Source organism: Vespula vulgaris, chromosome 6 (genome assembly GCF_905475345.1).
Source record: "Vespula vulgaris chromosome 6, iyVesVulg1.1, whole genome shotgun sequence".
NCBI lineage: Eukaryota > Metazoa > Arthropoda > Insecta > Hymenoptera > Vespidae > Vespula > Vespula vulgaris.
In genome coordinates this window covers 4,495,535-4,521,849 of record NC_066591.1, presented here as the reverse complement: position 1 = coordinate 4,521,849, position 26,315 = coordinate 4,495,535, and the positions used below count along the sequence as shown (strand labels likewise).

At 33.5% G+C, this 26,315-nt stretch overlaps 1 protein-coding gene across 5 annotated transcripts; it reads right to left on the bottom strand.

The window, feature by feature from the left end:
• Positions 1-80: 80 nt before the first annotated feature.
• LOC127064386 (uncharacterized) lies at positions 81-24,320 on the bottom strand. 5 transcript variants are annotated; one of them, XM_050995353.1, is made up of 18 exons: positions 23,690-24,320; positions 18,078-18,528; positions 13,285-13,355; positions 8,040-8,137; positions 7,855-7,978; positions 7,244-7,475; positions 6,004-6,513; positions 5,864-5,911; positions 5,387-5,614; positions 5,054-5,332; positions 4,080-4,523; positions 3,866-4,005; positions 3,700-3,777; positions 3,278-3,623; positions 3,000-3,204; positions 2,723-2,913; positions 2,316-2,488; positions 81-1,329 (listed from the first exon to the last, which is right to left on the bottom strand). In XM_050995353.1, exons 2-18 carry the CDS (start codon positions 18,241-18,243, stop codon positions 886-888), a joined length of 3,777 nt encoding a protein of 1,258 aa, XP_050851310.1. In that variant the 5' UTR covers positions 18,244-18,528; positions 23,690-24,320; the 3' UTR covers positions 81-885. The 5 variants fall into 5 exon arrangements, 4 of the variants coding, with proteins under 4 accessions (XP_050851310.1, XP_050851309.1, XP_050851312.1 ...); XR_007781665.1 differs by adding an exon at positions 1,597-1,852 and having other exon boundaries at positions 1,189-1,329; positions 5,054-5,614; XM_050995352.1 differs by having other exon boundaries at positions 5,054-5,614.
• Positions 24,321-26,315: the final 1,995 nt, after the last annotated feature.

Genomic DNA, 26,315 nt, shown 5'->3' with positions numbered 1-26,315 from the left:
CACTGTGTTTCTGTACAAGAGAGATAACTATCGTAAATTATCGATTTAGAAAAAGAAAAAGAAAAAGAAAAAGAAAAAAAAAATGTACAAACGTTTTATTTGCGCAAACGTCCGTGTGCAGTTGCTACTTGCTACTCGTATCTTTTACGCATACATAATTTTATATATATATATATATATATATATATATATATATATATCATTTTAATATGTACATCAATATAGTATATAACGCAACGCGCGTATAGTTTTATTTTTTTCGATATGAAGTCGAGATATATGTTCTAACGATATGCGTTCGTCGATGTCTCCGTCGAGACTGGTCGATCGCACTTATTTTCTCGCACTTTTGTACAAAATCGCGCACGCGCACACACTATCGATTAACTCTTTGGTCGAAAGCGGCTGCTCCTGTGAGTTTGTATCGCTTCCACTTTTCTTGATATATATATTTTTTTTCTTTTCTTTTCTTTTCCCTTTTTTTCATGTCCATATAGAAGCACATTCCTTATACACAGTACATACATACATACATACATTCGTTACGTACATGATATTCTCAAGAGAACGATCGAACGAAAGCTTTCAAAAGTGAAAGGTCCTTCGTATTAAAACAGGAAAGCTTGCAAGCTCTCTGAGAATTTCTTATCATTCTTATTCTTATTCTTATTCTTATTATTATTCTTATACTTATTAATATTATTACTTTTTTTTTCTTTTCAATTTTTTTGTTCACTTATTTACAAATCGCTTCACTGAAGCGAGAAGAAGATTAGTCATTGTTATGAAAGGTCATACCAGTCGATACCAAACGCACTTTTCCTTCTTTTTCTCTATTTTCTTTTCTTTTACGGCTTTTCTCATTCTTCATTTTTAGAGCATTCCTCATTTTGGCATTTGACTCTCGTAATCGACGTAAACGCGCACAACCTCGCCGCTGTATTTACGTTGACTCGGCATGAAGTAAAAGTCCGGTTGATTCGCTTGTGCAGCTACGTTGTTCGTCGTACTTTGGAGACCCTTCGATCTTTGATACTGATTCCTACGATCTTGAGTGTAATATCCTGGCTGCATCGGTGTGGGTGCGTTGTTCCTAGAGCCTGGAGCACGAGGTAAACTATAAGTCGCTCTTGGACTGACCATTCTATTGGGACCTTCTACAGTATCGTGACCAAGATTGGTACCGTTCCCAGTTATATCTCTGGGTCTTGGAAGACTGGATACAGGTGGTGGATGAGTCTTCTCTTCAGTCTCGAAGGATTCAAATCCAAAGTTCGTATTTGCTCCGGAGGAATAATCTTTCCATGCGTTACTGCTTATAAGACGATCCTATGAATGAAATTACAATATTTTAATTGTTTCCTTTGCGAATTATTCAATGTACAATTTTACGTATAGGTCTATTCGATATACAAATCCCATTTATTATCTGTGTTTTGATATTTGTCTTACAGATACGTGGACTGGTTTAATAAATGCCTAAAGGTAAAGTTCTACGAAAGAGAGGAGTAGAAAAGCGAATTACTGCTGAGGATGAACAGGAGTGACAAAGATAGATAGACAGAGAGACAGAGACAGAAAGATATGTAGCGATACCTTGATTAGTGAGAAAACGAGGAAACGATGAATATTTTGCGCGTCGATTGTATCTGAAGTGCGAGCTCTACCAGCTGGGATTAGGCCGATGTTTTTCGTTCGTAGCATGCTGATGATGCCGAAGTTGGTGATGATGATGATGGTGGTAGTTGTAGTGATGATGCTGATCGCCGTTTTGTCGGTGGGACCGCGTCGCGTTAGTTCGATGAATCGGGTTGGCCGCGTCGGAGTAAGCCAGAGGCAGCGAGTAGACCCTCTTTATTTGTGACGATCGCGAGGAGAGCGCAATCATGCAACAACAGAAGCAAAAGCAAGAGACGTACTTCGAGATAAACATAAAAGCACGAAACAGGGATTTTTACTTTGAGAATGATCAAAGATTTTTCTGTAAAACGTGTTAACGAACGGCTAACTTGGATCTAGGGATAGTCGATTAAATACGATCGATTTTAAACTAATTTATAGTTACGAAAGAAGGTGATTGTTAAAATTGAGAGATAGGATAACACGCGTCAAGCTGGTAGAGCTAACACTTCGGTAAATGTAGAGTTGGCGATAGAGAAAATCATCTAGGCGAGAAAAAGAAAAAGAAGAGAAGGAAGAAAAAGAAGAAGAAGAAGAAAAAAGGGACAAGATGATGACGGATCGTTTCGATTCTCTTAAAATTTTCTTTTCTCTTTCTTTTTTCTTTTCTCTCCCTTTGGGTAGAATCTATGTACCTTGGTAGAGCGCTTCACTGAGGATTTGTAAAGTGTACAGATAGCTTGCAAGACTGCGAGTGCTACTAATGCAGCAACGCATCCAACGACTATGTATAACTTCGTCTCGCTTAACAGGAAGGTCGGTTTGAATGGTCGATCGTCCTCTTCGCTTACTTCGTTTTCTTCGCTTACTGTCAATGAAAAATTAGATGATTATCAGATGCAATTGCATTAGAACGGATTTATATGCAAAAGTACGAATCGTGTAACGCGATCACTTTTATTTTTTGAAAATTTTCAGAAGGAATCGTAATTGACAACTCTACGAACATCTTTATTAATTAGTTTCTCGATCAATTTATTTTCGATCAATCAAGTTACACGAGTCTGATCTTTAAATGTTACTTTGATATCGTAATACTCACTTCGAGGTGCTTTGATGACTAGATACTGAGGATCAACGGAGAGGGCACCGACCTTTCCACCAGTAAGAGCTTTCTTTAATGCCTTTTCTGTAGCTGCTGTTGCATCCAATGGATTCAAAGCTCTGCCTTTTATTTCGTTCTTATCCAATATCAATTTCATGCGTGCCACTGCTCCATTTTGTTCTTCATCTCTGGAATAATACGATAAACGTAAAATAAGGTTACAAACATTTGATAGATACTGTTAATATTGGTTTACGATGTTAGAAATATTTACCGTTTCAATTCTTCGAGATCAATCCGATAATAACCCGGAAGGTTTTCGAAAACCGGCCCGAAACTATCCGTTATCGTGTTCGAGATAATTTCAAAATCGGGACTATCTTGCGATGGTGGTACAAAACTATCGCCGAGATGAATTAATTTAACTTCAATATCGTAGTACAATCTTGGCGGGGCTGGTGTCGTTATAGTTTCTATCTCTAAAGAAATTAGAAATTAATGATTAAAGGGACGAACGAAGACGCGAATTTTTATTTACTCATTGATGAGTACCTTCTGCGCCGCAAGGTCTTATGCAGATCTTTTTGCGTGAAACCATCGGTGGTGCATTGTGCTTTTGAATCTTTTTGTTAACTGCATTGAACTTGCCACCTTTTACCGGATACATCATGTAAAGGCAATGATCGTCGGTGAATGAGAAATCCCTGGTAGTGTCCTTCGTGATTCGTTTTCTTGAAAATCGTATTGTCATAACTCCATCTTCGATACGTCCGTGTGTGTTATAAATATCCTGAGAAGGATCTAACAAAGGAGGATTGTAACCACTCATCCAAGTATCCATGACGAATTCTCGACCATTGGTCGTATCAACCCATCCTAGGACCGCATCCGTTTGTGTCTAAAAAACGAGATACGACGTTAGCTACTGGAGAAAAAACAGGAGCTCGGATGAAGTAGTCAATCGATGAAATCACCATTTTGTCATCGTTGGAAAATCCAACTCCAGTCCAACTACTAGTATTCGTTGTCGAAATAACAAAGGATATTTGATCCTAGAAAGATAATCATATTTAATTTATTCTATGGATATATAATATTTAACGATGATAAAAGATATTAATTGTTTAAAGATCGATTTACCAATTTTGCTTTGTAGTTCCATTCTATGGCGTATTCGCACGTACGATTTTCAACCGAACAATGTCGTGGATATTGCCATGATCCACCGCAACCTCCACCTGGTACCGGCACGTTAACCTCCTCTTCTTCGCCATTATTTTCTATGGAAATATTATCGATCGTCGATTATTCTGTCTTATAATTTGAATTTGAATTTTATTTATTTTTTACTTACCGAAGAAGTCGATGGTCGTAACACCTCTTTGGGAATTATGTCCGTGATATTTCAATTCATCGACCTTATAAAATTCTTTAACGGAGACTTTGGATTGTTCAATACCACTCGGCGGTTTATGAATGTAATGACCTGGTTCCTGACCTTTGGCCCATATCACATGCATATTACCTTCCCGAATAGCATGATCCGTGGCCTCGTTTGTTTCTAGCTTCCTTCTGAAAAGTATCGTAGTGACACCATCTCGTTCGAAACCCATGGCCGCTGTCAAACTGTCCTTCCCACCCCAATAATTGTCTAGACGCGGCGTCGATCTGTCTCTCGTGTAATAATCTCCGATTCTATGCGTCATTCCTCTTGCCGTACCGATTATTATATCCGTACAATCCATGGGATTGAAGTCGTGTTTCGGACTGTATTTATGTCCCATCGATGGTATCGATGCTTCACGTGAAAGATAAAAAAATCAAATTAAGATTTGCCAACTCGGATGATTATTTTTGTAATGATGTTAATAGTAATTTTATATATATATATATATGTATGTATATTTGTATATGTGTAATACTATACTACTTGTAGAAAAATTCCTTTCAAACTACTCATTACATTTTCCTTATTGATACAGGTGACTACGAGGTGAATTTTTACACCGGTATTTATACATTTTTTCTCAAATAACTTGCTTTTCCTTCGTAGCTTGCATCAATCGAACGCATCCACATACCAATAACGTGTATTTACATTCGAATATATCCTCGATTATAAATCTCTGCATATTTTAGCGTTTATGCAACGTTAGTTACGCAATCATTCCAAGTTATACTTGTGGCGTTCATTTATCAAGGTTCTTATAAGAGAAATATTTATTTGTGAGCCTCGTTGCGATAAAAATAAATTTCATTTATGATTACGCGGGTGATTTGTCAGCGTGTTCGTTACATGCGGAAACAAGCATTAAAATGCCTCATTACCTTTCGTTGCTCCCGTTTTGAGGATTGACTTAGTTTCCGGTTCTGAGGTAGGTTCAGACTTTGGCTCCGGCTCGGAAGTAGGTTCCGGTTCAGATTTTGGCTCTGGTTCAGAATTTGGTTCTGGTTCGGGCTCGGATTTGGGCTCTGGTTCGGATTTTGGTTCTGGCTCGGGTTCCGATTTAGGTTCGGGTTCCGATTTAGGTTCGGGTTCTGACTTTGGTTCCGGTTCAGATTTTGGTTCTGGTTCGGATATAGGCTCGGGTTCGGATTTCGGTTCAGGTTCTGAATTTGGTTCTGGTTCGGATTTGGGCTCGGGTTCAGATTTTGGTTCAGGTTCTGACTTTGGTTCTGGTTCGGATTTAGGTTCAGGCTCAGGCTCAGATATCGGTTCAGGTTTAGATATAGGCTCTGGTTCAGATTTAGATTCTGGCGCCGACGATGAATCTAACTTGGATTTAGGTTCTCGTTGAGATTTGGATTCTGACACAGGTTGAGGTTCCGGTTCGGAGTTGGGTTCTGGCTCTGTGCCGACGATGGTGGCCGACTCGGTTGCGCGCTCACCTGTGCAACAAAGCATGGAACAACGTGCAACTAACTACTTTAAACTAAAAGAGACCATCACCTCGTGCGTCGTGTCTTGAGCGAGCGGAGGGAATTCTATTTAAATATATATATATATATAGTTGTATATAATAATACTGTTGCAAATTTTGAAGCAAACCACTAATTTGCCCTACGAATATGCTACAAGCTAGCCATGAGTATTAAATACTCTTTTTCATAATCAATTTAAAAACTACGCTTACATACCGTTCGACGTATGTAATATTTCTGTTTCGGATGATCTGCGTTTACGACCTGTTACGACAAAATAAAAACGTTAATCATATACCTGGTACTTATAACTATATCACTAGCATAAGAATGATATCAAATATCATAAGGCCAACCTTGTTTTGTGCTAACTCGATAAGTTACGCTAGTCTGTACGGTAACATCATCCGGTCGATAGGTCACGGAAGTTGTACCATCGACTTTAGCTGATCTCCTTTTAGCACCTGATCTTTCGCTATCGTGTTCAGGCTCCGGTATTGGTATTGGTTCTGGTTCAGCTTTAGGTTCATCTATAAGTTCGCCCGTAACAGGTTTACTCGTCGATTTGCTTTTACTTTCCGTAATCTTTCTTTCCGACTCAGGTTTTGGTTCCGGTTCGGATTTAGGTTCGGGCTTTGGTAATGGCTCATCTTTCGGTGGATCATTTATTTCAGGAAAGGCTCGACATGCTGGAGATAGATCACTCGGTCTCCAACCAACACCGATCCAAGTGGTACTGTTTGCTACGAGAACACCTTCCAATTCCATGCTTGTCCATAAAATCCTCCAGTAAAAAGTTACGTCATTGGAAAATCGCTTCATCGTGTAAGATTCTAAATCTAAGTCGATCGTTTTGATCGGTGATCCTGCAAAACGGAATTATAATTGCTTTCGTATTATTTTTTTTCCTTCCCCACTTCTACTCGATTTTTCTCTCTCTCTCTCTCTCTCTCTTCCTCTTTCTTTTTTTTTTCATTTCCAGTTTTTTAATTACCATGTAATTAAGTATTGGCGAAAGAGGAAGGGAAGATAAATACGTCCGTTATTGCTATCTCACTTAGTTAGTCGTTATGATTAATAATCAACAAAGAAATATCCCGGCGTGATAATGACGATTAATGAATTATGTAATGTTTCTTGTAATGACTCGAATAAAAAGTATAAATACCTCATATAACCTTACGTGACAAAGAGTCGCGTTACATATGTTATTATAATGAACAGTGTAAAAACGTTAATATATATATTGTTATGTAAATAATGTTATGTAAATAAGTGTACGCATTGTTACGAGAGAAAGAGAAAGAATGAGAGAAAGAATGAATTCGTTCATTTAACATTCACGTTCATTATTCGAATATAGGTTCGATAGATTCATGTATTAACGATGACATCGTTATTTATATAAAGTAAATAGATGATAGTTCGACAAATTTCATTCGTTTATCACGCTGATAATTTATTTAAAGTGTAAGAGATCAATTTTATTTGGTCAATTGGGTTACTCAACGGTGATATATTTCGTTGTTATTGCTGTTGTTAGAAATGAATTTATTTTCTTGACCGGATGATCTTTCAGTGTCCGTCGAAACTCACTTTTTGCACAACCCGATCCGAACCAGCCAATGTTGCAGTAGCAGAGCTTGGTGGGTGCGGTCGTACCGCCATTGTCGATGCACGTGCCCTGGGTACCGCAATCTGTGTCGTCGAGGCACTCCTCCTTAAATTCGCACCTTGCGCCATGATAGAAACGATCGCATCTACATCTTCCAAGGAGATATCTCCCGTGTCCGCTACAGTCTTCTCTGTAGATCTTTCTATCGAGTATCTAAAAATAAAAAAAAATTCTTTTTCTTTTTTTTTTTAACATTAAGTCCCCATTAACATTCGTTAATAAAGCGATAAACAAGAAGGATGTTTAGATCATGTCATCGAACATGGATTTATTTAACAGAAAAAGTTTTGAAAATTTCATGGGGTACAAGTTATCAATAAACGATGAACATATGTATATATAATATGTAATAATTAGATTACGATTTGCATTGGTACGATAAATATAATTAATGGGTGATCTATTTTTGAAATGCAGTTGAACTGCGTTCCTATTAAAATTCTTCTTTTTTTTTATTTTTATTTTATTTCTTTTTTATATCGGCTCCTTTAGTCCAATAAAAATGCTTTAATGTTATTCTTATCAAACTTACGTCGATATCTGCACAGGACCAAAATCTGTAACTTGAGGTCCATTCTTCAGCTTTTCGAAGGAGTCTGATCGTGCAGTCGGTACAGGTAAAGTTTTGTGGCAATTGCACGTGGTAACTCTGTGCTCTGAAAAAATTGTAATGAATTTATTACAAGATTAAATCGCGATGTTTTTGATCAAACTCACGTAGCATCATCTTCAACGAATTCGCTGTGTTGTGTAACCGGTGTTAAATCGATCAAAGGTCTGTCAAGGCCATCGAGGATTTGTAGTCGAAATCCACCCTGAAATAAAAAAAGAAGAAATGATTTTAACACTCGTCATTTGTTGCAATGGTGAATTAATGGCGAAGAAGACAGTCTACTCAAAAACGACAAAATATAAATTTATAACAAAATTCATTTAATATCGCGTATAAAGTAAATAAACAAATTCTACCCCTTTCTATAAACATTACAATTACAAATAATAATAAAAATAAATTGATATATAATAAAAATAATATATAGTGAAAAAGAAAATAGAAAAAAATATTAGCAACTTCAAAGTATAGATATCTATTAATTTTCATCTTCATTTCCACATAAAAATTGTCTATCTTGTTGTCCAATTTTATTAAAATTACTTTTTTAATAGCAGTACGTTATACAATTATCAGATTGTATGAAAATTATGTTCGCAAAGGTGTGTGTTATATCGTAAAGTTTCTTTCATCTATATCTATACAGTACCTATATTATACCAAACAGATTTATTGTTCAAGGTAGAGCCTGTCACCGATCTGTCACGTAATTTGATCCTACACGTACTGCACCTTTCGATGCACACACGAGTCAGTGAATTATTATTGTGCGGTCATCGTCTGGTTCTTTGTTCTTATGTAAAAGCTACCTTCGAGGTGGGTACAACATAAGTATAGGTTTATCTATGCATGTATGTATGTAAGTATCTTTAAAAATTTATCTTCAAATAAATTCGATCTAACTTATTGTTAGCTTTATCAGTGTCAATCGTTAAATCAAACCGATAAGAAAAAGATTATAAATAATTTAGTATCTCTATTAAATTCAACATTTCGTTTCAGTATCCGATCGGTAGACAAGATAATTTTTCAATTTTATAAAATTGATTTCATACATTTCACAGTTTAACAAACCGTGGTATATTACTGATAAATCGGCAAGATGAATTTCAAGACTTTACTTTCGCAAACTGTTAGGAGATTATTCATATCCTTCCGCCGGAAATAATTCGCTTGCGGACGTAGTTATCAATTTTCACGTTGCCTTTTCCTTTTCTCAAGAGTATTTCAAGAAGTAAATATACAACAAAAGTGTTTGAAATATTCTCTTGAAATTTCATAATATATATATATAATGAATAATCTCGAACGATTAACTAATTAATAATAACGAATCATTAGATAGAGCTAATTGCCAATTAGTATAATCACTATTTATAATCAATAAATTAATAATAACATTATTGTAATAAATTTCAAAATAAACGATCCCACAAATTGCTTCCTTTAGTACCGATAATTCAAATGAACGATAATCCAATGATCTTTAAAAATACCTAACGATAATTAACATAATCGCTCGTTGAAATAATTCCAATTATTTTTATATATCCTCTTCTTGACAAATTTATGATAAAATTATTTGAATAATTTTGAGATTACCGAGATGATTACCAGATGAATTTTCATCGGGTCAACATTCCGTAAGATCATCCAGGGAACCGGTAAGAATGAACACGAGGCCTTTGAGTAAGCGTAAAGACGTTGTCACCTTTGGTATATATTCGTTTGGTCATACGAGTTAAACGACGATATTCGACTTACGGTATTCGACATACCTGTCTCTACCACCGAAACGGATGCCGCGTACATATGTGTACACACACAAACACACAAATGTCCGAATATATATGTATAAACACACATATAGATACGTATATATATATTTAACCAACGCAAAGGAGTCTTTTCTCTACCTCCTTTTCAGCCAACCAACCAACCAACCAACCAACCAACCAACCAACCAACCAACCAACCAACCTACCTACCTACCTACATACTATATGAGCTTCTATGTGTGGATGGAGAGTACGGACGTCACATACCAGCAAAAATTTGCTTCTGAATTATTCAGCACGCGTTACCTTGAGCGACGAGCACTCGGCGTCGTAGGCCGACTCTGTAGTTCTTTTCTATGTATCTCTTTCTCTCTTTCTCTCTTTCTCTCTGTATCTCTTTCTCTTTATTTTTCTCTTTATAGCGAACGCTCATAGACAATTTGATAACGTATTGCACGCCTACGCTCCCTCGAGTTACTCGTCACGCATAATACGAAGAGGCCAACGCATGTTTCTGCGCCACCCAATTCGGTTAATGTTTTTCTCTGTCATTGTTATTATTGTCATTATCATTAAAGTCGTACCTTCTATATATAGTGGGAAAGGCTCGAAAGACATAGGATAATTCGAAGGTTAATTCGTTCGATGTTTTTCACAGAGAACAATTTATCGGATTTATTCAACTTTATTATTTATTTTATTATGTAAAGATTTTTATTTTCTTATCTTTAAGAGGATGAAAATATTTTTATAATTCTCCATTCATAGATCGATTATATCCAGCGATATTATTAGAATTTACATAGATCTAAACGAATCTTTTGTTAATCTCGACACAGTGCTACGTTGTGCGTTGATTAATAAAAAAAGAGAGAGAAAAAAGGTAAAGAGAGAGAGAGAGAATAAAACGTGATTAAATACAGATGGTATTTATATTATACGATGATGCTGTATATAGAAATAGAATACAAAAATGCAATTCAAAATCGTCTATATACGTATACGTAGCACGAGGTCAAAAGATAAAAGAGATATCGATAAAAATATTTATGTCCAAGAGAAAAAGATTTTAAAGGAAAATAAAAAAAGAAACAAAAAGAGAAATGTTAGATCGATAATTTTTTTTTGTAATTCTCTTGTTTCCTTTTGTTTTCGTGGACATCTCGATCATCGTCTATTTTTTCTCTCGAAGGATTACGTGGGATAGTAACTAGTTTGAAAAGACTTAGGATTCGTGCCTTTCCCGCGCTCCATCTCAACGAGCTGGGAAAAAAAGTTCATGCGGAACGCATCAACGGATAGCATCGTTTCCGTGATGAAAAAGAAAGAAAGAAAGAAAGAAAGAAAGAAAGAAAGAAAAATGGAAAAAGAACACAAAATGGAGTAGACTTATTCGAGTATTCTCACTTTTGTTTGTCTCAAACGAGTCATCCTTTTCGATCGTTATATACTTTTTTCTTTTCTCAATAATTTTCTATAAACTCGAAGACACGAAAAACGCGAAATGATTTGGAATAGAAGAAGAAGATGAAAAAGAAGAGGAAGAAGAAGAAAAAGACAAAGGAAAAGAAAGAAAAAAAAAAGAAATAAAACCACTCTAATCTATCTCTCCTCGCTCGCGTTACGCGTTACGGTCGCGAGAAAATTCGAAATGCGCGCTTTCACGACGATTTGCTGGCTCATTGTCAGAGTCGGTCCGAACGATTGTGTTGCGCATGTTAAATGTGCTCGTAAAGAGAAAGAGAGTATCTACTGTCGGTGGCGAATACCATGAACGTTTGCATGGAACATTGAACAGAAAAAAAGAGAAAGAGAGAGAGAGAGAGAGAGAGATTTCATAGTTTGTTCCTTTTAATTGCCTTTAATTTTTAACGATACTCTCTTTCTCTCTCTCTCTTTTTCTCACTCCAATTTATTATTTAAAAATAATAATAATATTGGAAATTGATATAATTATCAAATTCATATAGGATAAATGACGTAATTTCATCGATCGAAACATTTAAATAATTTCATATAACTTCATACTATTATCTGGTACAAAAAACATGTTTGATTGTTTCTGAATAATGTTCGGAATTATTTTTCTATGAGACAAAGAAACTCACAAGTGTATGATTATTTTTCACCTGTCCGAATTTCAAAGTAATCATATTTAATGAAGGTTTTAACTAATTATATAAGAAGACTTTTTCATTAGCGGAATTTAAAAATTATTCATTGAGTGTTCTTTTATCAGTTATAATCATAGTACACTTGTAGGAATAATTTTTCTTTATTAAATGTTAGAATTATCGAACTCATGTTTATTACATTCGTCAATTTGACAAAAGTATTTGAGAAAAAAAGAAAATCATTATTTTTAATAGACTTAATTTCCTAATGATAAATCTAAAGAAAAATAGATTTTAGTTAACATTTTTTGTAACGACTATCATTACGTAAAACAAGAATTACGAAGTCGGTCATTTTGTTAAAACTTCTTCGAAATAGTTAGATAATATTATAAGTAAATTAAAACGCGCGGTCTATCATGTATATTTATCAAATATATTTAATATTGTAGTCTATAGTTAAAGAAAATTGTAAAATCGTTAAAATCAAATCGATTGAATCCGCGGTCAATGTCGGACACGATCCAAACGCTTTTATTCGTTCGTTCGTTCGTTCGTTCGTTGGTTCGTTTGTTGGTTCGTTCGTTTTAATGACGCACCTGCAAACCGGCCTAGCACGAACTATACCGAGGGAAAGTATCGAAGTGAAATAATACTATGCGGATATGATTTTATCCGATTCCTCGCGTAACGGATTAACATGATTTTTCACTAGTTTTCCGTGCTTCGTTGCCTTTTATAAAAGATAAGCTAAAAAGTTATAACACACATACATACATATATATATATATATATAATGAACAATTTTTTTCTACGTCGTGATTGATAGACATTATAAATTATTATATTACGGAAGATGGATCTTTAATGACTCACAAAAGTGATCTTTGAAACCGGATAATCTTTGTTTGTTTGTTTGTTTTTTTTTGAACAAGGTACAAGACGTACGTCTTTTTAAAATTGTGAGCTAAGTTCAGAGGAATTCGTGTTCCTGTTATGACTAATACCGAGAATTTGTTAAAACATTTTTATTAGTCATTTGCGGTATCCTATTTAGAAATTTTCTTACCGAGTCCTATTGTAAAAATGATTTCTAACATTTTCTATATTTTATTGCTACAATTGACCGATTGTCATTCTTTGAATAATATCGTCGATTGTGAATCTTGCAAACTTTATTTAATACGTCTTAAAGATTTCTTTCGCGACGTTTAAATATTCACATTAAGTATAAAATCTAATGTAAAAAAGATACGAAATCTTATATATCTTTTATCTATTGAAAATTATGAGAAGCGTTAGATGAGTCTATCGATTTATACGACTGACTTTCATGTCATTTATTGTTTTAAAAATACGTTTCAATGGAAATCGCTTCAACCTATTAAAATGATATTAAAGTGATTTACTTTTCTAACTCATTGTAAATAATAATAATAATCGAATTTTTAACTTACTTTGTGAGGATAAGAGAGGTGCCACGTTACGTTAAAATTACTTCCGGAAAGTAACGTCGTTTTGATGGTACCTGAAATAAAGCAAGGTCCAGTTAGTTCAGGAACGTTAGCAAAGAAAGTCGGACAACGATGCGTCGTTGACGTTCGAAGTCCGTTATAATACACGCGTCATTTAAATTCGTCGAATGCTTTCAATGGCACGAGAGATAGGTATAATATCGTGGCACGTTTAACGACTTTGTAATATCGTTCTCCTAGAATAGTTTACGCGTTAAACAGTGCAGCGACGATCGAATTCAAATCGAGAGAAGGATCCTTTGGTCCTTTCGTAATCAAGGACACGAAGAGATAAAAGACAAAAAGAAAAGAAGAAAACAATATAGTACGTTTTGCGCATAATAAAAAAGAAAAATGTGCGGGCAAAATGGTCCGTTCGTTTGAACGATGTTCTTTTGTAGATAAAACTTCTTCATTCAACATTTATCGATGAATGAGAATATGTTACGACTGTTTACGTCATCGTCGAGACTCGATCGACTCGCGGATCAAGAAAATACCGATGTTGTAAAGCGAAATTGGAGTGAAATTTGTTCTTTGAGTTTTTACTTCGTCTTTGAAAATTTTTCGGTAATTGAAATTTTCTAACGTTCCATTTGGAATAGAAAGTCTATTATATGATTGATATATTTATCCAATAAATTAATTACCTATATGTGTGTTACATATACGTATTTTATATAACTTACAGATAGGTACCTGTTACAAATGTATGTGGATATTATAGATATTTCGATAACATTATTTTCGGCTTCCTCAGACTTCCAAGTTAGACTTCCTGAGACTAATTCTTTTCACGTTATATTTATGTCTTAATTATTCGTTTTATTTCAAATGATTTATACGATTAATAGCCATACGAAAAATTTCATTCAATCTGAAAATATATCACTGGGGATATATACATTATGTACGTTTATTTTTCATTAATAAGAAAATATCAGTCGTCGTTACTTAAACAGTAATAAATTACAGTATACATTTACATTTTTATTTCAAACACGGAAGAAAGAAAGTTAGATCATAGAGGATTAATTAAGTTTTACAAATGATCATTCTATTAATATCTAATAAATTCGTTTAAGATATATCGATAGAATAAATATTTGATCGAAATGTAAAACATTTTTCTAGTGAATTTTAAACGAGTTTATAGAAATAAAAAGGATCTTATTCTAATTATTCGATGATACGATTGACGACGACGATGATGATTGTTATATACGATGGAATGTTAATCGAAAATATGGAACGTATATGTACGAAGAAGAGATAAATACTTAAGTACCACGTATGACGCATGGTAAGGGATTATAGGGCATCGCCTTTCACGAGGAGCTCTAACCTTTTATGGAAAAAGGAACGCGTACCTCTCCGCGTGAAGTCCCGGAAGGAAAGCCGGAGAGTTCCCTACCTGGCACGTTGCTCACCAGAGTCAGCGGCCAGTGTCGACAGGCCGTCGATTAAATTATGAGAGAACGTTTTTTGCTTGGTACGAGCGAGACGTAGTACGATTTCTACGATGGAAAGGAAAGAATGTGTAAGGAGCGAACTGTTCGTTTTACACGTTTCTTTCACAATAAACACACTCATATGATACGATACATAGACATTTTACACATACATATATATAATTTCCTTTTTACAAAACAGAATTCCGTTTCTGAAGGTTGAAAGGAAAGAAAGAAAAAAGAAAAAAAAAAAAAAAAAAATTCGTGAATTTGAAAAAAATATACCTACTGTATCCTATAAAAAAAAAGAAAGTAAAAGATTGATGTCGGATCTATAAAATCGAAGAAGAGTAATACGACGAATCGTACGAGAAAACGTGTTTAAAAATTGTATCACTTTTCACGTGCTTTTTTATTTCATAATTTTTTTCTTTTTTTCCTTTTTATGAAATCAAAAAGTTTTTATTTCGTAAGGATCGCACGTATATCATGGAAATATGAAAATGTTATTGTATAAGACAAATCAATATTTTTGATAAGAAAAATAGCGTTGGTTTGTAAATAGAGAAATTAGATCAACCATATTAGGTTTAGATAAATATGATCAAATCTTGTACAGTAATCATTTTCTAACGAACGTATATGTTTGATTCGAGATTAATTCTAATACGTTAGATAAATGTATATAATATTGTATATAATTGCAATTCGATTAGACTCTATTTATTAATAATGATAAATATTGGCTTGCCAGTAAGTAATGTCGGAACTTTCTATCGAATCTTCAAAAATTCTAAATACTAATTACATTAAATGAAATTCTTAATAAATTTCTATTTCAAGTAAGCTTCCTTTCCATCGATTTAAATTCTGCAATCGTTCAGAAATAAATTTCTTCCAAGTGATAATGAATGAAATAAAAATCATTTCTTTGGTATTTCTTCAAGTGTCAGAACATTTTTATCATATTAGTATCGGGTTCACGATGAAATAATAATAATACCAGGAATAATTTATTTATCCAATAATGTATACTATCGTTTCAAAATAGATATTAAAATCCAAAAAAGGAAAGGTTTCGTTTGATTTTTAATTATTTTTACTATCTAAGAGTTATATTCACGTTTTCTTCTTTTTTTAATTGACGACGAAATTTAAATTCGATAACCAGTTCTCAACGATGGACGAAATTTCTGAACGTGTAGTAGCCATTGAAAGATAAGAAATCGGAGGCAAAGGCACGGTATTTTTTGATGTTGCAAAACTTGCTCGAGATAATATATATATATATATATATATATATATATATATATATATACATGAACTTGTTTTGACAATTGCACACTCCTGTATATTCTACCTCTCTCTCTTTCATTTTCGAAAGAAAGATAGAGAGTACATGAACGTGGCATTTCAAACATACTTTCGTAGAAACACATATGTATGTACACATATACATAAATGTATACACTAACATATATATATATATATATAGAATGAAAAGTTGCTCGGAAAGTGTACCGTACCTTCATTACGTACCATTTACTCACACTTTTGCGATAAATTGAGGCTTAAACGTACTTACAGTAGTCTCGGTTAAAACGTTGCACTACTCTTGCGGTATGTTATATATGTATATATGTATGTATGTTCGTGTATGCGTTCGAAGTGCACGTCAATGATAATATATATATATATATATATATATATATCTACGTATCTATAGTGTAACTTTAAATTTATAAATTTCTCATTTCTAAATCAAACAAAATTGTTATCTTACGCTTTTACATTTACGTCTTTCATTACGAATGTCTATACATTGATCTATCTAAAACTATCAATAAAATGATTCGACTTTAAATAATTACAATTATTTTCTCTAAAATCTCGTAAAATATCTACGAAATAACCATCGACATTTTGACGTATGATCTTCACGTTCCCCTATCCCTCTTAATTAGAATTTTAAAGAATTCATTTAATGTTAATTTTTTTAATTTAAATGTTTATTAAAATACGAACACCCTGTAGATATCTTAGAATACAAAATGTGTGCCCTCGAAGGCAGGCAAGTACACGCATGTGAGAACCAAGTTTTATATATATATATATATATATATATATATATATATATATATACATACGTACGTACATACATACATATACATACATATATATATATACACGACGTGGAAGGTAATGCCCGACGAGAGATACCAGCTCCCTTCGTATCAACTCTTGGAGAAAGTCGCTTCGATTCGAACTAGCTTCGACTATATCCCTCTTTCCCTCCCACCTCCTCAACACCTCTCCTCCTCTACCCTTCGAATCTCAGAGATTGACTCTCCGCGTTAATGTCGTTTTCCCATAGACCTTGCCTCCTTCCCCTCTCTAATCCTCTCTCTCTCTCTCTCTCTTTGCATCGATGAACATACTTAGTGGTATGCACCAAGTAAACCTAGAACGTATGCATGTGCTACTTGGGATCGTTCAAGATGATCGTCCAACTGGCCGCAACTATTTTTTCTTTTTTCTTTTCTTTTGTTTTCTTTGATTTTCTTTTTCTTTTCTTTTCTTCTTCCTTTTCTTTCTTTTTCCTTTATTTCTTCCTTTCTCTCTTTAAAATGGTTACGGAATTCTTTTGAAATTATTTTCTTTAACGAATTCTTTACAGTTAAGAGAGAATATTTTTTAAACGTTCCATCGTTCACACAATCATCGTTCTTGTGATTTTAGCTTGAGTAACACCTGTTCGTGCGTTCGTTCGTCCGTACTTTCAAGTATTACAAACGTGACGTTCGGAATTTTCAAGTATCTTATATACGTAGAAAAGTTTGGAATTTATATCTAAAATAGTTCTAGGAAATAATAACTACGAGTGGATTTGTTATGAAAGACATTCACGGATTTATAATAATTCAAAGATTCGATCACGTTATCGATCAAATTTATATCCGATTGTATTCAATAGTAAAATTCTAGAAGATTTACAAAAAAGAAGAATAGAAATAAATAAATCAATCAATAAAAAAGATATCTTTGTTTCAAAACGAATTATTACGAAAAATATACGTGTTCGTCAATTCGTTCTACTTCATTTAATCCGTTATTTATTCTAATTATCATTATCATTTATATATTCTACTCTGTTTCATTCGTTATGTTTATCCTTGCACGAGTCGCTCACATTAACGTATGCCATTCATATTCAACTCGTGTATCCAGTTACTATATTACATATCGATCGTCGTAAGTATGTATTACATAAAGTTGCTCACTTACCGCGTGGCATACCACAGGGGCCAGGTGTCCTGCTATTGTCGAGAAAATCCAAATCGTATCTTCTCGCTCTTGGAAACGTCAAAGCTACGTGAGAACGTGTTACCCTAAAGGATAACGCTATCAACGTAAGGAATATCAGAAGTTGCGCGACGATCGTGGACGCCATTTTGGAGAACCTTCTTTCTTTCTTTTTTTTTCTTGTTTAACTCTCGTTCGACGTCACGATCTCTCTTCGTTATGTATTTTAAACGATGACGATCGTAATCGACGACGACGACGACGATCTCTTTTTTTTTATCTTCTTTTTCCTTTTTTTCCTCTCCCCCTTTCTCGCTTCCCTTCACCTCCTTCTGCTTCTCTTCTTCTTCTTTTCCTGCAATTTTTTCCTACAGTCCGGCATGGGCCTCCTTTTGCTCGAGCCTCGAGCTCCGCTTCTTTCGATCAGATAGACCTAAATGTATATAGAAATAAATTAAATTTATTGATCAATTTGATCTAAAATGATTAAAAATTTTTTTTTGCATAAAAATTGTGCAAATGATCGTTAATAATCTTACACGTTGCTTAATGTTGGATGTAAATCGTTAATGGAAAGAAAGGATATATTTAGATAAATATAAAGTGATAAGTAATAGCTTTACAATCGACTCGCTCTAACGGTGTAGATCATAGATATTGCGTCATGATCAAGCATATCTTGGATGCCTCGATCGAAAACAACAATGGATGACTCTCGAAATTCCTCATTCGTTTCGAATATACTTTTTATCTTTAGAATAGTCTAATCGAATGTACTATTTATATATTTTTACACGAATGATTCATATACTCTTAGAATTTAATTCGAAAAAGAATTAAAAGAAAAGTAAACATTCGCCATTATTAATAAATAGATAAAGGTCAGTGGAAATATTGTTAAGTTTTTATTTTAAAGCATTTGAAGCAATGTTTTAAACTCTAACGATAGGATTATAAAATCGAAAGGAAAACAAAACAAAAACAGAGATGATTTCATTTCATTCGAAATGAAATTTCGCAAATAAAGCGAACAAGTGAAAATATCCAAGAATAAAATTATCGGAACTCTGTACGATATTACTTTCACATTGAAAAAAAAAAAAAAAAAAGAAATTAAACGATCGAACGAAGCATTTTGCCGGTCTACGATATTTTTAATATCTTTACCAATGTCACAAACACCGATCGATATCGAGCGAATTACTGGTTTTGTTAAATCAAACGCTTTAATAATTTGATTAACTGAAAAGTACAGTGAAGTGAAATGAGTGAACCAGGTGTTACCTAACTCGATAGTATTTATACTGCTCGTTCGCGCGTCCTTAATTTTTTTCTCTTTCTCTCTTTTTTTTAACTATCTATCTCGATGGTTAGGCTTGGTCGACGGAGAGCTAGATAAACGAGAAAAGGAAGGAAAAATGGACACAGGGACGAACGAAGTGAAAGACACAGAAGATGAATATGGCTATTGCTGGCAAGCGAGTTAGCAAGCAGAGTGCTAGCGAGTTGCCGACCACTTACGAAGCTTCACTTCTTCTCTCCTCGTGAATAAGTTTCGAAGAGGTGGAGGAGGAAGAAGAAGAAGAAGAAGAAGAAGAAGAAGAAGAAGAAGAAGAAGAACAGGAGAAGAAGGAGAAAGAAGAAAAGGAGGGAACGTCCTCCTTGGATGAGAGTGTATGTGTACGCGTGCGCTCATATATGTGTGTTTGTGTCGAGGAAAGCGTACCGGCATTCCGATAGACTCCAATGCCGTACATCGTTCTCATTGACATAACGAGTAGGTGAGTATCATGGCACGCTTCTAGACTGGTTTCTATCGTGGTCGTACGGGTCAATAGTATCGATAGAAATCGACGAAGATATGTCACGAAAAGAAATGAAGAAAAATCTTTATATAAAGTCGATCGTTTTAATATTTCTAAATTAAAGATATCTATATGAAAATATATTAGGTATGATCTATTATTATTTATTTTGATATATTATCGGTTAAAATAAATAATAGTATATATTTATATAATAATGTATATTTTTAATGTACGAATATTCGAGTCATTCAATATTTGCAAAATGATTTTCGTATTTATATGATTTTTTAAAGAGAAACGAATGTTTAAATATTGAGATAGTTATAGTAAAAAATAGAGAAGAATGACGAAGTAAAAGATGGCAATTATAAGATTAAAAAAGGAAAAAGAAAGAAATGGAAAAGAAATAAGAATAGAGATTCTGTAAGAATTAGAAATTATATTACTTGTTTTCTTTTCTTTTTTTTTTTTTTTTTCTATTATAAAATATGTCTCGAGAGATTATGCTTGAATTATTTTTTCTTAATTCACATTTATTCATACAAACGACGAATTAATTTCTTTCGTATTTCTTTTTAAATTAAGAGGATCGTATACTCGAACGAAAATAAATACGTATCTGCTTACCAACTGCAACACGCAACGACAGATAATCACGAAAATCTTTATTTCAACATAAGAGTTTATATCCAGATATAATCATTTTTGGTTCTCAAATATCGTTCGAAGATTATATGAGAGAAAAACAATTTTGGACCGAATTTATGATAATGGAAAAACTGTCTTGTCTTCCTTCGAGAAAGTTCATTCTTAGTAGTTTCATTGGCAGGTTCGCTGCGATCGTGCAAAAGGAATCATGAAAACTTTCGCTCTGCTCGTCGTAGACATAGATATGTTAGTATCTACCACTATGTATCTCCTCTCTCTCACGAATATAAGTACTTTCTACGTAGTTCCTCGTTGTCGACCATTCAAACATCTAATTTTATCCATTTACATTTTAGTCCTTTGAGAATATTTTAAAAAAAGAAAGAAATTTTAAACAGGAGAAATAGTTTTCCACGATATACAAAAAAATATATATAATATATATATATATATATTCATATACTAATCATATTCGTTATTAATTAAAATCGAAAATTTTGAATTAGAAAAGTTTGAGTAACAAATAATAATTATCACGAGGAAAGTAAGTATATGTATTCAAAAATGAAGTTCCAAATATAGAGGACAATTGACATTGTATTAAGATGGTTTTTATATAGATTTTTTATTATGTTTTAAATTCGTATGCAAGCTAATGTTGAATATTGTACCTTCGTGTTTATGACACTTACTATTACATGTTCAACCTTGTTCCCAATCAGACGAATTAATTGGTTATAATTGCTTATATAAACATAGTTTAGCTACCAGTTTCCTAAATCGTACATAGATTTATTTTATTTTTTATATTATTTTATTTATACTATCTATTTTATTAACTTATATTATTTTTACTTTTATTCTTCTGTATCGTATTTTTCAGTTCTTTTTTTTTTCTTCTTTTTGTAAATACGTATAGTTTTAAGAAAGAGCGGATGTAGACTGAAGGCTAAATTATAATCGCAAATATATGAAATTTTCGAGTAGGAAAGTCGATGCTAATCGATGGTCTTCGATCGTTTGCACATACAGTGAAGAGGTTCGAAAGGAATGTCGAGAAAAAAGAGAGTGCAAACTTTACTGTTTCTTGGTAGAGAGCATCGACGGAAATCGATAGAAAACATTTTACTCGGTTTTATCGATCCTCGTAGTCGATCCGTAAAGAATTCTCTTGTATTACGCGCAGGAAGTCGATGTTTTGCAATTCTCATGAACTTGCTCATAAATTTAAAAATGAGATATTTAAAACGGTTCTACATCTTTTAGAGACCATGAAATTTGTCATACGCGTAAATATAAAGTATAAGAGTTTCGATCGATTATTGCAATTTTCTTAAACGATATTTCTTCGAATTTTAATTAAATCGATCGGATATATGATATCGTAGACAATGATGAGCGATAAGAATAGAAATATTTGACAAGTAAAAAATACGAGCAAAGTTCGATTTAAAATCGTTTGTTATCGTTAAAAGATATATACGAAATTAATTAAATAGATCGATTAGAACTCGAGGCAAGTGTAAAATATTTAAAAAGAAAAAAAGAAAAGATAAACGATAAAAAATGAAAAGGAGTTCTTTTACCAGATTGAGTTCGTTCGATTTCAACTCCCGAAAAAATTCTCGTCACTTCGGAAAAGTACCGTTGAGATACACGAGTACGCACGCGCTCGTTCTTAATTCCCGCCCAAACCAGACGGAGATATGAACGCGCGCTGGATTCCTGCGGAGAAACCTTCGTGCCACAGGCATTCCGTAAGGAATTCATTCCTCGTGCCTCTTTCTTACTAAAACTAAATTTTTATAGAGAGAAGAAAAGAAGAAAAAAAAAAGAAAAAGAAATTACTATACAGAGTTATTCTTCGTTACGATGAATAAAAGTAAAAAATAATATTATACAAATCGCAGAAAAGATTTTACTACAAAAACATATTATATTAATATAATTTCAATTTGAATTTTATACGATTTTATTTTACGTATTATTACATATATTAATAATATATATTGTTTAATATAAACGATATAATAAGTTTAGTTAAATATATTATAACAACAATAATATGATATATATATACATATATAATGTAAAATAATAATATATAACAAAAATAAATTAAAATTTCTATGGAAAGTATACTGATTTAAGAATAAAGATTAAATAATGTTTATCGTTAATAATGAACTTGTCCAAGCAACAAAATTAGTAATAAGATAAATAGTAATACATAGAATAATAAAATGATTCAATAAAATAAAAAAGACAGAGACACTGAGGAATCTCTTTTCTTTTCCGTTTGAGGAAAATGAAGATTCTCAACTCATGAAAAATGTTTAAATACCTCTATGGTCGTTGCGATATATCGAGATTCCTTGCGCGCCACGATACTTCGTTCGTGCCAAGATAGAACGGCCGCGATAAGAGTGCGGATGAAAGTGATCTCCGACGCTCCAGGAAATGTTGCAGAAATCGAGTGAGAGAGAGAGAGAGAGAGAGAGAGAGAGAGAGAGAGAGAGAGAGAGAAAATCGCAAGGAACGCGATAATAATAAAATCGAAAGGGACGCTAGATAATCGTTTCTCATAACTATAAATATTGCATTCTGTTTTCTGAGATATTATATTTACGTAAAACGGAAATGTAACCTTGCAATAGAGAAAGAGAGAGAGAGAGAGAGAGAGATTGTAGTATGTATAAAAAAAAAGAATAGAAGTTTAACAATATAACGAATGGAAAATATATAGGTAAATATGTATAACGAATGATATCGATCATCCGTAAATTATAATAATCAATTGTGATTGTTAACAAGTTCCTCGAAATATTCTTTACAGAATAAAAATGGATATATCTGAAGTATCGATTTATCGATCGAAGTTCTTCCATTCATTCCAATAATATTCAATTGGAATCATATAACGTGTGATCGTTAGTTAATTATTTCTAATATTTGTTTTTGTAAGAAGAAAATTTTCATTTTAATCGATGACACGAGATGGAACTTATTTTACATATATAGAGAATATTAGTTATAATTATTATTGAAAGAGAAAGAGAGAGTATAATCTGCACATTTTCCAACATTAAACGTAAACAAGTGTATCGCTATATAGATAAATAGTTTCTTCGTTCTTACCTTGTATAGGTCCACCTAGATTTATTTAGCCAGTCGAGGCGATATATATATATATATATATATATATATATATATATATATATATATATATATATACACACAAAAGGAAGGCGGCGATACTTTGAAGAAAAAAGGAGGAAGAAAAAAAAAAAAAGAAAAAACAGAACAGACGTCTCCTCCTTTCCCTTTCTAAAGTAAACGTCGAACTTCTCGACGACAACTCATGTCGTCACACGTTGAGAATCGAGCTGCCGCTTGGATACTGCCGCTTCGTATAAGTCCCTCGTAGTTCAGTGCGCGGCCATTTTGGTAACGCTCATGTATTTCTTTTCGAATTAACTCGAGAAATAATATAACAATATATTTGGTGATTTCAACGTCGCAACGCTTAACGTAATATCGATTATCGATAATAATCGATAACAATGAATATTGGATGACGGAACTGGCGCGATCTTTCGAACGTAATCTTACGCACGTAATCGTGAACGAAAACGAGAAAGACAAAGATAAATAAAGGAGAAACAGAGAGGAGGAAGAGAGAGAGAAAAACAGAGAGGGAGAGAAAAAAAGAGAGAGAAAAAGAGAGAGAAGATCACAAGACGGGATCTCGTCTCGGACTGACTGCTTTTGCTGTGTCGGAGAACGAGAACTTTTCCCCTCCCCCATCTTCTCCTTCCACCTTCTTCTTCCCCTTCTTTTACTAACCACCTTCTTCTTCTTCTTCTTCTTCTTCTTCTTCTTCTTCTTCCTCCTCTTCTTTCATCTCCTTCTCTTCGCTCGCCTTTTCCTCCCTCTCCTTCTCCCTCTCTCTCTTTCTTTTTTTCCCCAACTCGTTAAAACGTACGTTCGCTGTACTCTGCCTATGCTTACCTGCCATAGCAGCTAAGCTTATCCCACCATTCTACTAACGAAAGAGAGACTCTCTCGCGTAAGTAAGTACATAGTCAGAGAGGGTCTCTCTCCCACCAACATAACACTCGGCAAGTTATATACATATATACGTATAAACATACGTGCATATATATGTATATGTATATATGTATATATAATTCTGTTTCTCTTGCTCAGCGTTGAAAACAAGCGCAAAAGAAACGTGCCTGCCGATGTCAACATCCTCCTCCTTCTTAATCTCTTCATGACCAAGATATAACTGTATGTGTATATATATATATATATATATATATATATATATATGTATACATATACACTTATACAGATTATTGTTATCTAAATTATGGTGTCAAACGTGAGTGAAAATGTTTCTCATAAAAAGATTAAAAAAAAGGGAAAAGAGAAGAGAGGAAAAAAAAATACATTGGCCACACTTTTGGAACAATGAACCGTACTCAACTGATCTTCCTCATTGTTGTCTTGTCGCAAAATTCACTTGTGTATCGTGATCCCATTCGTACTATGACAAAACACGGTTGGTTCCGTTTAAATCGTTCGTTGCGTGATGATCGTGGGAACGATAGGATGGTTACGAAGAGAAAGGCTGTTTTCTCATGTAAAAGTGAAATGAAATATTAACGTTTCGAAGTAACGCTTCCTTCGTTATTTTATTTTCTTTCTTTTCTTTTCGTTTCTTTCTTTTTGGTTTCCATTTTGTTTTTCCTTTTTTTCGGGAGTATTAGGAGATAGCAAAAAGTAATAAGTGAGAGAGTGAGAGAGAGAGAGAGAGAGTGAGAGAGAGAGAGAGAGAGAGAGATTGCCTCCTAAGTTGACCTTTAGCAGGTGTAAAGTGGTCGACATGAGAATATGTAAATTGAAGGTCGTATCGCAGATGGGACATCCTTGAAGCGTGACTTTCGATATATCTACTTACACACACACACACACACACACACACATACACATATATGTACATAAACATATACATATATAATTCTATTATCTTCGATCAAGAAAAAAAAATGAAACCGATCAAAAATGTAATCTTTTCCTTTTTTCTTAATATAATTGCAATTTTTAATATAAGAGATAACAATGATAATTGATGATTACATGATTATAATGTAATATAATCTCTTTACTTTTTTATATTATTTTTTCTTTTTCCTTTTTTAATATATACGAGCCGTAATCAATAATCAATAATAATTATCATTGTTCGAATGATATTGGGAATAGATCGGAAAAAGAAAAAATTGAGACGACGATGACGATTATTAATGTTGGAATAAAAGGGTAGGATTATTTATCTCATCCTTTCTCTTAATGGATATTATTAAATATATAATTTTCTTAATGGATATTACTTATTAGAGTTCAAACGAAACCGAAATAGATGCATAAATATAAAAGGTGATAGTGATAATCAATGTTTCGCATGAAATATGATTTATGAATTGGTAGCTGACGTGTCTCTTGCTTTTTAATGAACCACCAACGCGTATCTTAGGCGGAGTTTGCGCCACACTTAATTGTGAATATGTACTCAATATCCTTGAACCGCGCGCAGTATGCGAACGCTATCGCTCGTAAAGATGTTACTTCATTCCCGAGGAAATTGCACTGTGCACAGAATAAAAAGGATGTTCGACTCGTCGATGAGAAGGTGTCACGTTGTTATCGACAATGCATCTTCGCCTCTGTAGTAAACGAACTATCGATGATGGGAGTG